Raw genomic sequence first — 11,981 nt, 5'->3', positions numbered from 1 at the left:
ACTTAATTATTTATTCACTCATTGAGTATCAAGAATACTTGTATTCATCCAAACTTTTGTTTGTGAAAATCATGAGTGACTTAATGTTAAATAATATTTAGGTTTCTTAGATTTAAGGGGACTCTAAGAAGATACTAAAAGTGGTATTAGGAATACTTGTGAAGTCAAGAGTGACAAATTAAAATACTTGTTTTATAATCAAGTTTTGATTAGTGCAACCATTTATTGTTGAGTGAAACAGTATAAATCAAGTATAAATCAAGTATTTTTATTTTTCTTCATAACGGTTTATTAAGCATTCTTATATATGTAAAAATAGTATCCAGTGAGTGAAAGCTAATTTGGTGAAAGCTAATTTGGTGAAACCTAAATATTATTTAACATTAAGTCACTCATGATTATTTGTTATTTTTTGGGGGGTTTCATCATATTCTTGTTAGTTATTGATATAAATAATTTAGATGCATTTTTTAATCGTGTGTATGGAGAAAACTTTGTTGAAAAAGATAAATTCTATTTCGGTGATATTTACACTTTGGAGAATTAGTCCTGTGACTTAATTATGAGGATATCATACTCCATCATAATAATAATAATAATATAGCTGCAAATATAAGGAATAAGCGGTTGAGCTGTGAAAACACGTTAAAAGAAACGGACTAATATTTGTACTTTCATGGCTTTTTTGGACCTTTTGGCTAAGAATTTTCATATCCTATATAGTCTTCTAGATACACTGATTATCTTTTCCTTATAGTTACACTTTTTTTTTATGCAATATAATACAATGCAATACGTCCTGCTCCAGGATCAAATAAATTTGAGGAAACATATAAGGTAAAAGTTTTAAGCAGTTCATCAATATATGACTTACTAAAAACAAATGTTTTTTGTTTGATTAACTTTCTTATATGTTAAAATTAACGATTGATCATTTATCATATATAAAATTATATTATTGACACCTTGTGATGCACGGAGTTAAAAAAATGTTACATTTTTTTTATTATGATAAATGTTACATATTTTAAAAAATTAAAATTTGAATTGTCTAACGGACAATTAATGAATTCTTTTATAATAAAAATATAAATATTTAATAAACTAAAAGTGTAAAATTTAAAATGGAGCCAATAAAGGTTTGTATGTAAGGATCAAAATTATATTATGCAAGTACGTGGATTCAAAGTCCACTATCGATCTAAGTTGTTGGTGGGTCTTAAAATTTAGGTTTAGGTCTAGTTTAACCTAGCTACAAAAATCCCACACATAATATTTTTTGGTTTGGTGTGTAGATGAAACAGTAAGAGCGATCCATTAATATATAAATTTAGAATATACTTTAATATCATTTTAAAATGTGAGATTAAATTTTTAATTTAATCTTAAAAAATTAACTAGTTTTAAGATAAGAATTTTTTGACTTATATAATTTATCATATTATCTTTAATCAATGTAAATTTTTATTTTTATTTTTTTTAATAATAAATTATCTGTAAGCCTTGAGACGTATCATCACCTTGGTATTTTCCAGAATTCAACTCAACTAATTTTTCTAATATAACAACATAAAATAGAAAATACTAAACATTACAAAACTTTTATATATTATACGAACCAACACAAAAATGCATATGGCCAAAATTATAATACATTTACCTCCGTATTTTCCATCAAACTGAACCTACTTGACTACAATATAGCAACCGATTCGTGCATTTCGTGTTTTTATTTTTTGTACAATATAGTAGTGCTCATTTAGAACACTATTATAGGATCAGAGGTGCTATTTAGTACGAAAATCAGGTGTGCAAATTTTTACGAATATAATAATAACCAAAGTGTTGGATAACATTTCAGGAAAGAGAGAGTATTAGTTTAATCCAATAAATTTACCTTATTTAAAATTCATGTGGATTCGTACTTATATCCTTTGTACTGATTATCATTTTCCTTATAGGATATGAAAATATAGTTTTTAAAATAAATTTTGCAAAAATCATCAATTTTAATATACATGATATTAATGTCAATATAAAGTTTACTATATATTCTAATTAATAATAATTAATATGATATTTAAATCTAAATCTATTTGAGATTAGAAAAATGCTAAATGACACAATGAACTACAAGCAATATGAAATCCGGTTAGATCAGTTCAACTTGAAATCGAACTCATAGCCGGATTAGCTAGTCGCCTATTCTACTTATTTTAATCAAGATTAAAATGTCTTCTACTTTTTTAAATATGTGATTTTAATCTATTTATTTTTTAATGAAGATATTTCGTTTTTTACTTTTAAAAATCTATAATTTTATTCATCTTATTTTTTAATTGAGACATTTTATCATTTATTTTTAAAAAATATACGATTTTAATTTCCTTGATCAATTTTAAATTTGTTAACGACTTATTTTTTAATTTTGTTTTTAATAAATTAAGCATGTTAGGAATTAAATAATTTTAAAAATATATTTGTGATGTGTATAATAAATAAATAGTTGTCTGTCAATATTTACATAATATATAAATTAAAGTTTAAAATTAACTTAATTAACTTCAAGAACTAAAATTATAAATTTTTAAAAAATGAATGATAAAATGTCTTAATTAAAAAATTAAATTAAAAATCATAATTTTGTTAAAAGTGAAGATGAAATGTTTTAATTAAAAATGGAAGAACTAAAAATACAAATTTAAAAAAATAAGAAAATTAAAATTACATTTTTAATCTTTAATCAATTACTACTTGGATGGGATGACATGCATGTCAACTGGTTCATTTGATTCCAAATTTCCAACTGAACTACTTGCATTTCACGTTCCCCAAGTTCGTGTTCCCCTGGTTCTTGTATATCGCATTCAAATGAAGCAAGTCTTACTAGCGGTCCCCAAGTTCTGTATCTGGCATTTCAAGGATATTATACCTTATCCTTTTTATCAATCACTATAACTAAAAAGTACACCGTTCTTGCTTAATTAGCCAACTCATGTTGCAGATCTTCCTATATTTTTTAGTCTTCGCTCGTATAAGAAGGCGTGAGAAAATAAATTTTTCCACATTCACAGAAAACCCTAGCCAAGAATATATAACATCACAATATGCAAATTAATATACAGAAAAAAAAATGCCAGGTTGATCTGTTAGACTCTTTTAAACCAATAAATTACAAAACACACACAACAGATTGTCATGTTCGTTCAGCTAGAACACCTGTTTTCATATTTGTTTCCGTATATCATGGGACCTGATCAAAGCATGTGCATGCACGTAGAACCAGAAAAATAAATTCATTTAATTTTGTAAATAAAAAAAATAAACGACGTAGAATTTGGTGAGTTTGCTTTCAAATTTCGATAACTCCATCTACTTAAACTACTATTTTACTCACTACATTGTTTATTTTTAAACCATTAAAATTCATAATAATAACTTAATATATTTAAATATATAAAATATAGTTTGAATTTACAATAAATAATTCGAATTGTGTTATGAAGTTAATTTTAATATTGATATTATTTAAAAAAAAACTGTTGGATTTCAATTTAGAAATAAAGATAATAGAAATAAATTAAAAAAAATAAACAATTGATATAGGTAGTGTGTAAAATTACAATAAAAAAGAAAAGAAAGAAAATAAAGAGCATATGTTTAATTCATGGGGAGTGTTCTTTCAAAATGTTTATTTAATTTATAATATAATTAAGAGTAAATAGGTTTAAAAAGATAAATCCATTAGCGATGTTAATTAAAAAAAATGAAGGCAACCCTGCTGGTTTATGTTGCCATCTCATGAATCTTGGCTTTTCTTTTTATACATCTAAATATTTTTGTTTTGGTACTCTGAATCTAGCTAGGCTTTTGAGAGAGGGTGTGTGTTGACTTAGATTTTCGAGCCATGCACAGGTGATGATTTAAGATAAAACAAATTCCTCAAAAGTAAACCCTACTCAACACTCACCATATAAGCCTTGCTTAACATGGCAAACATTGCATAACTCAAATTCTCACATGCATGCATGTTGATTCAACCACACCCAATAAATACTTTGCAATCTCCATAATCTCAACCAAAGCTAGTGCAATAACCAGCCGTCGAAATGTTTCCCTTGTTGCCTTGCTTTCTCTATTCCCTTGCTTTCATTCTCACATTCAAGCTTTTATTCCAAAGAAGAAAATACAAAAACCTGCCACCAGGTCCACCTCCTCTTCCCATAATCGGAAACCTCAACCTCCTCGAAAACCCTCTCCACCGTTTTTTCCAACGCATGTCAAAAACACACGGCAACATCTTTTCTCTCTGGTTCGGTTCCCGTCTCGCTGTCGTCATTGCATCGCCCTCCGCCTTCCAAGAATGCTTCACCAAAAATGACGTCGTCTTGGCAAACCGGCCTCGCTCCCTCTCCGGAAAGCACATCTTCTACAACTACACCACCGTAGGGTCCTCCTCCTACGGTGAGCACTGGCGCAACCTCCGCCGCATAATCGCCCTCGACGTTCTCTCAACTCAACGCATCCACTCCTTCACCGGAATCCGAAAGGACGAAACAGAAAGGTTAATATATTTTTTTATCAATAAATGTTAATTGTTAATTTTTGTTTTTTTAAGGTTAATGTTGTAATTAGTTTTTATTAGTTTTTATTAGTTATTAGTTGTTAGTGTTTTTAAATGGATGAATATGATTTTATTTTATCATTAAATCAATCTTATAACTCTCAGGTTGATACGTATCTTGGCCAAGGACTCGTGCATGGACTATGCACACGTGGAGCTAGGTTCCATGTTCCATGACCTGACCTACAACAACATGATGAGGATGATATCGGGGAAGAGGTACTACGGTGATGAGAGTCAGATAAAGGACGTGGAAGAAGCGAAGGAGTTCAGAGAGACGGTGGCGGAGATGCTGCAACTCACGGGGGTGTCCAACAAGTCAGATTACTTGCCATTCCTTCGGTGGTTCGATTTTCAGAACTTGGAGAAGAAGCTCAAGAGTATTCATAAGAGGTTTGACACGTTTTTGGATAAACTCATTCACGAGCAACGCAGCAAGAAGAAGCAGAGAGAGAATACCATGATTGACCATCTTCTAAATCTGCAAGAGTCACAGCCGGAGTATTATACTGATAAGATAATCAAAGGGCTTATTTTGGTAATGATTTTCAGTACTGTTTTCGAAATTTCATATATAGGTTTAAATCCCTACAAATTATAGATTTCTATTAATAATGAATTTTGTTTTTTTTTATTATTATAAAAGTATATATGAAGAGGATTAATGATAGTGTGTGTACGAAGAATCGGTTTATATTGGTGAATAGGAATATTATTTTTACATTGTTTTACTAGATTTAATTCGTAATTTTTTGTTATATTAATTAAAAGTTTTTATCAAATAAATTATATGAGTATAATTTTATTTTAATGAAAAATTATTTGGCACTCCATTAATTACATCAAAATTAATTCTATATATACAATAGGGCAAATTAATACGAAAATACTAACTCTTTGATTATGCTTTTATTGTTTAGTTTTTATAAGATTTTGAGTTAATTTGTTATCAATGCAAAGTATCTATTAAAGATATTAACAATATGTATCAGAACTAAACCCATTTTATGAATTATGCATGCTAGTAAGATGGCATCTAGCCTTATACGAAAAAATTGATCCTAATCACATGCTATGCTTCACCCAATATTGTGAAATCATATTTTTTTTTCACTTCATATGGTTAACTTGCATTGCAGGCTATGCTTTTTGCTGGAACAGATTCGTCAGCTGTAACTTTAGAGTGGTCATTATCTAATTTATTAAATCACCCAAAAGTATTGATGAAAGTAAGAGATGAATTAGACACTCAAGTAGGTCAAGAACGCTTAGTAAATGAGTCAGACCTTCCAAATTTGCCTTACCTTAGGAAGATTATCCTTGAGACACTTAGGTTATACCCTCATGCTCCACTTGCAATACCACACGTGTCCTTAGATGACATCACTATTAAAGAATTCAACATTCCACGAGACACCATAGTGATGGTTAATATTTGGGCTATGCAAAGAGACCCTCTATTGTGGAATGAACCCACATGTTTTAAACCAGAGAGATTTGATGAAGAGGGATTGGAGAAAAAGTTGGTTTCATTTGGGATGGGAAGAAGGGCTTGTCCAGGAGAAACTCTGGCTATGCAGAATGTTGGCTTGACTTTGGGATTATTAATTCAATGCTATGACTGGAAACGAGTAAGTGAGGAAGAAGTTGACATGACAGAGGCAAATTGGTTCACTTTGTCAAGGTTAATTCCATTGAAGGCCATGTGTAAAGCCCGACCACTCATCAACAAGATTAATTTGAAATAAAAAATATTGTATTTATTTGTGTTGTATTTGGATCTTCGATGAAGTGTAATATTTAATTTTCAGTATTTAATTAGTGGTGCCCGTATATACAAATTCAAATTGATCGATGATATTTGCAATGTATAAGTTCTAACTACGTTAATACTAATATTGTATGTAGCATGGATTTCTCAAATAAAAAATGTACATAGGTTAAATTATAAGTTTAATTCCTCATTACTTAACTGTTAATTATGTAAAAATAATTTAAATAAAATAAACAATAAAAAATATCTTAATAAAAATTGAACTGAAAAGTTATTAATATTATTTTTATGTATTATTAGTCAAGAGTTATTAATTTTTTTCAAATTATCATAATTTATAAATTAAAAAATATTTAGTATATAAATTTTACTTTGGATGGTTGCTTATTTTGAAAAACAAGCGAGTTAAATGTTTTGATTTTAAAATAGAAAATTAAAATGGTAGATTTATAATTATAGCAGGTCAAAATTATAATTTAATGTTTTTTAATTAATGACTCACATTAATTATATAACCATCCAACTTTAAAAATTCTAGGCATTAAAAAATACAGAAATTTTACTTTATTCGAGTAAAACCGGACAATATATAAGATATTGAGGCATATATATCCACTAGTTGGCGTTGTACGTGACAAATATATTATCAATTTCAACACGTATATAAGGACACGACTAATTAAATACTGATAATTAAACATTACACCTCATTATAGATCCACACACAAGGCAACCAGATATAGTATTAATTAATTAATTACTTCAGATTAATCTTGTTCACGAGTGGACGGGCTTTGCACATGGCATTCAATGGAGTTAACCTTGACAAAGTGAACCAATTTGCCTCCCTCATATCAATCTCTTCCTCATTCACTCTTTTCCAGTCAAAGCACTGAATTAACAATCCCAAAGTCAAGCCAACGTTCTGCAAGGCTAAACCTTCTCCTGGACAAGCCCTTCTTCCCATTCCAAATGCAATTACCTTTTTCTCCAGACCTTCTTCATCAAACCTCTCCGGTTTAAAACATGTGGCTTCATTCCACACCAAAGGGTCTCTCTGCATAGCCCAAATATTAATCATCACTATAGTGTCTCGTGGAACATTGAATTCTCCTATGGTGATGTCTTCTGAAGACACGTGTGGTATTGCTAGTGGAGCAGGAGGATGCAACCTAAGTGTCTCAAGGATGATCTTCTTAAGGTAAAATAGGTTTGGAAGGTCTGATTCATTTACCAAGCGATCTTGACCTACATAAGTATCCAATTCATCTCTTGCTTTTTTCAACACCTCCGGATGATTCAGTAAATTAGATAATGACCATTCTAAAGTCACTGCTGATGAATCTGTTCCAGCAAAGAGCATAGCCTACAAATCAAGTCAACCATGTGAAGTTGAAAATTCGAAAGAAAAAAAAAAATCAGTATTGGTGAAGCACGGCATGTGATAGGGATCGATTTGTCTCTATAGGGCTTGAAATTCTTCTAGCATGTATAATATAATATAGAATATAACTTGTACTGTTTCATACGTTGAATTATGAATATATATTTGTCATTAGAATATTATTTGTGATAAATCTTATAAAAATTGAATAACAATAAGATTAATCTGAAGTAACAATCAAAGTCTTAATTAAATAGATATTATATTTAGTTGACTTCATATATGTAACAAAGTATTTAACAGTCTTTTACCAAAATAAAATTTTATGAATTATATGATAAAGTTTCTTATTCTCCGATAAAAAAAAAGAGAGATTTTTATTATAATTCTTTTGTAAATTAATCTTAGAATTTGATTAGAATACACTACTAATAATGTTAACTTTTTTACAATATATATTTTATAATAATCATCATATGTGCACGCGATTCGTGTATTAAGTGAGAACAATTGTCATTTAAAAATTATAAAAATCTTAAAATTTGGATCATATAATCATATATTAATAATCAAGATTAAAAATTACTTACTAATCATGTGTGTATCTATCGATAAAATATAGGATTTATGTTCTAAAATTTGAGCCTAAATTAAATGAGGATTATTTTTTTATCCTAACTCAATGAAGCTCGATCGTGTCATAACTGGATTTGGGACACCTAATTTCTTTTTCTAATTTTGTTAAGAAAGAAACTAAGGGAGCTTTTCATATTAAAAATAATCTCATTGATTACCTTTTTATTTATTTTTCTAAATGTAATAATAAAATATCATTTTTACCTCTCATATCAAATGAGAAGAATTTTTGTAAGAGAGGACGATAGGAGCAAATCTTAACCATACAACTATACATGAATGAATGGTTAGAGTTGAATGGCAAAGTCTTATAATTTTGTTGAGTAGTTATATCATCATTAAATAATTTTTAATATTTTTTTGGACAGAAAATAATTTCTAATATATCTTAACCATCAATATATAGTTGTCATTTTATTCATGACTATCTGTAAAGGTGATCACTAGTTATTTACTTTTTTAGGGAAAAAGGTGATTTCTTATTAATTGTATCTAAAGGTGATTTCTAATTAATTCAAAATATTAAAATCTTTATAGTGATGATCAAAATTAAATCCTGATCAAACTTGTAATTTAAGATTATGATAATCTGAAAACATGCAATACTTAAAATCATTAATTACCAAAACAAGGCCTTTGATGATCTGATCAGTATAATACTCAGGCTGAGACTCTTGCAGATGTAAAAGATGGTCAATCATGGTGTTCTCTCTCTCCTTCTTGCTGCGTTGCTCGTGAATGAGTTTATCCAAAAACGTATCAAACCTCTTATTAATACTCTTGAGCCTCTTCTCCAAGTTATGAAAATCGAACCACCGAAGAAAGGGCAAATAATCTGCCTTATTAGACACCCCCGCAACTTGCAGCAACTCCTCCACCGTCTCTCTGAACTCCTTCGCCTCTTCCACGTCCTTTATCTGACTCTCATCACCATAGTACCTCTTCCCTGATAACATCCTCATCATGTTGTTATAGGTCATGTCATGGAACATGGAACTCAGCTCCACGTGTGCATAGTCCATGCACGAGTCCTTGGCCAACATACGTATAAACCTGAGACTTATAAGATTGATTCAGATATGAAAAGAAAAATAATTAAAGAAAAAAAAATTCTAGATTCAAATTTTTTATATAAAAAAATCTAAGAATTAACAATTAATATTTGTCATAAAAAAGGTTAAAGTATGTTTTAGATTTTTCATAAACAAATAATTTTTGTTTTAGGCTTCTAATAAAAAAATTTGTTGCATTAGATACATAAAATAAAGATTGATCATTTATCTGAGAACTCAAACATATTTAAGCCAAAAAAAAATATCAACCTCTCCGTTTCGTCCTTTCGGATTCCAGAGAAGGAGTGGATTCGTTGGGTGGAGAGGACGTCAAGGGAGGTAATGCGGCGGAGGTTGCGCCAGTGCTCACCATAGGAGCAGGATCCCACGGTGGTGTAGTTGTAGAAGATGTGCTTTCCTGAGAGAGAGCGAGGCCGATTCGCCAAGGCGACGTCGTTTCTCGTGAAACATTCTTGGAAGGCGGAGGGCGACGAGACGACGACGGCGAGGCGGGAGCCGAACCAGAGAGAAAAGATGTCGCCGTATGTTTTTGAAGTGCGGGTTAAGAAACGGTGGAGGGGGCGTTCGAGGAGGTTGAGGTTGCCGATTATGGGAAGAGGAGGTGGACCTGGTGGAAGGTTTTTGTGTTTTCTTCTTTGGGAAAATAATAGCTTGAATGTGAGAAGAAAAACAAGGGATGATAAGAGAAAGTAAGGCAACAAGGGAAACATTTCCATGGCTAGTTAATTGGGTATAGTTGAATCACCTTGCATGTGTGCATTTGAGTTGTGCAATATTGGCCATGTGAAGCTACGTTTATAAGGTGATCGTAGGGTTAAGGTTTTCGTTTTATTCTCTTATCACAATCGTCACCCTGGCTTCAAAATCAAAGTCAAGATGCATGTTATCTCAAAACTCAAGATTCAAAGGGCAGCATAGATAAGAAGGATTTTTTTCCATCATTTTTTAATTAACGAAATTGCATTGATTAAATGAATTTGTCTTTTAGGCCAATAAATTTCTGGATTATAAATTAGAATAGTCAATTTGTTCAATACATCTCATTCTCTCAGTTAGACCGTGTTCATATTTCTTTTTTTCTTTCTTTTAGATATACATTTCATGCACTAGTTTAAAAAAATTTATCTCAATAATTTGACATAAGTATAAAGAATTGTGCTCTTAAAAAGAGTCAATTTCTGATGCTAGGAAAGAAAATGAGAAACTTTTAAAAAAAAATATCGAGTTTAATTCGACTGGATTTGTACTTAATCAGAATTAATTATACTCAAATTGAAATAAATTTAAGTTTCCAACGATGAATTTTTCAAGGTTTGAAGCACTTCCTGAACTCTTAATTGAGTATTGAAATATTAAATAAACAAAATATTAAAATTTCTATTTACAAGATAATGTTCTTAAAATATCTATACATGATCGCATAAGCATAAAGACCACAAAGTTCAAAATCCGTACATGCCAGTTAGCATTGCTTGTCTTTCTTCAGAAAATTAAAATACCAAACCAAAGAAAGAAAGCAATTTTTTAATCATTTCCACCCTTCCTTTTTCCTTTCTTCCCTATACATCTCTTTCAAACATAGTGTTAGAGAGAAAAATATAATATAATAGGTAATATATGCGATAGATAAAAAGGAAATAAATAAATAATAAGTGTTAATAAGTCATTTGATATATACAAAGAGAGCATTGTTATTTCTAGTACAACCTTTTTATAAACAAATTGCACGAAGCAATATGTGTCTAATTTTAAACCAACAGCATATCCACAGTTTCACTTGATCATATACAACTAGGGGTGGAAATGAGCAGAACAGCTTGTCGAGGACCTTTGGCTCGGCCTATGTAAGGCTCGGCTTATTTACCATAAAAGTCAAGCTCAAACTATAAAAAAAACTTATTAAGCTTGGCAAGCCTTGTGTTAACTAATAATAATAATAATAATAATAATAATTTTATTTTATCAAATCTTATCTTATCCAAATTTTATTTTATCTAGATTTTATTTTATCCAGATTTTATTCCATCTAGATTTTATTTTGTTCAGATTTTATTTCATCCAATCTTATTTTATGTTGTTCAGATTTTATTTTATTTCGTTTATGAGATTGGATTTAAAATAGATTTGTGAGCTTTGGGGCTGAGGACCTAAATAACAGCACCAAGGTTTTAGTTTAGGAAGTTTTTTTTCGAAGAGGAGAATAATTCTAGGATTTTAGAATTCCAGTTTTTATTACTGTTCATCCACACTATTCACGTAGAATAAAATTCGTTTTCTACAATTTCGTTTCGATTGATTAATGGGAGGCTAAGTCTCCAGCATTGTTTTCTCTTGAGGATCAAACACAACTCTCTTTGAGATTTTGTTATTACTATTGAATACTGATCAGTTTTTCCTCTTCACCAATTACTTTGTATTTGTTGCTATTAATCCATGCATGCTTAGTGCTTGATTAATTGTCTCTGCACTTAATTTATGTTCATGCTTAAT

At 29.9% G+C, this 11,981-nt stretch overlaps 2 protein-coding genes across 2 annotated transcripts; one reads left to right on the top strand and one right to left on the bottom strand.

The window, feature by feature from the left end:
- The first annotated feature begins 4,020 nt into the window (after positions 1-4,020).
- Positions 4,021-6,465, top strand: LOC114367290 (isoflavone 2'-hydroxylase-like). The gene is made up of 3 exons (XM_028324450.1): positions 4,021-4,564; positions 4,730-5,162; positions 5,764-6,465. The coding sequence occupies exons 1-3, from the start codon at positions 4,110-4,112 to the stop codon at positions 6,370-6,372; spliced, it is 1,497 nt and encodes a 498-aa protein (XP_028180251.1). The 5' UTR covers positions 4,021-4,109; the 3' UTR covers positions 6,373-6,465.
- Positions 6,466-6,939: 474 nt separating this feature from the next.
- On the bottom strand, positions 6,940-10,297 carry LOC114425838 (isoflavone 2'-hydroxylase-like). The gene is made up of 3 exons (XM_028392802.1): positions 9,741-10,297; positions 9,042-9,471; positions 6,940-7,764 (listed from the first exon to the last, which is right to left on the bottom strand). The coding sequence occupies exons 1-3, from the start codon at positions 10,205-10,207 to the stop codon at positions 7,156-7,158; spliced, it is 1,506 nt and encodes a 501-aa protein (XP_028248603.1). The 5' UTR covers positions 10,208-10,297; the 3' UTR covers positions 6,940-7,155.
- Between the last annotated feature and the right edge of the window lie 1,684 nt (positions 10,298-11,981).

This window comes from Glycine soja, chromosome 9, assembly GCF_004193775.1.
Source record: "Glycine soja cultivar W05 chromosome 9, ASM419377v2, whole genome shotgun sequence".
Classification (NCBI taxonomy): domain Eukaryota; kingdom Viridiplantae; phylum Streptophyta; class Magnoliopsida; order Fabales; family Fabaceae; genus Glycine; species Glycine soja.
This window is presented reverse-complemented; position numbering and strand designations above follow the sequence as displayed.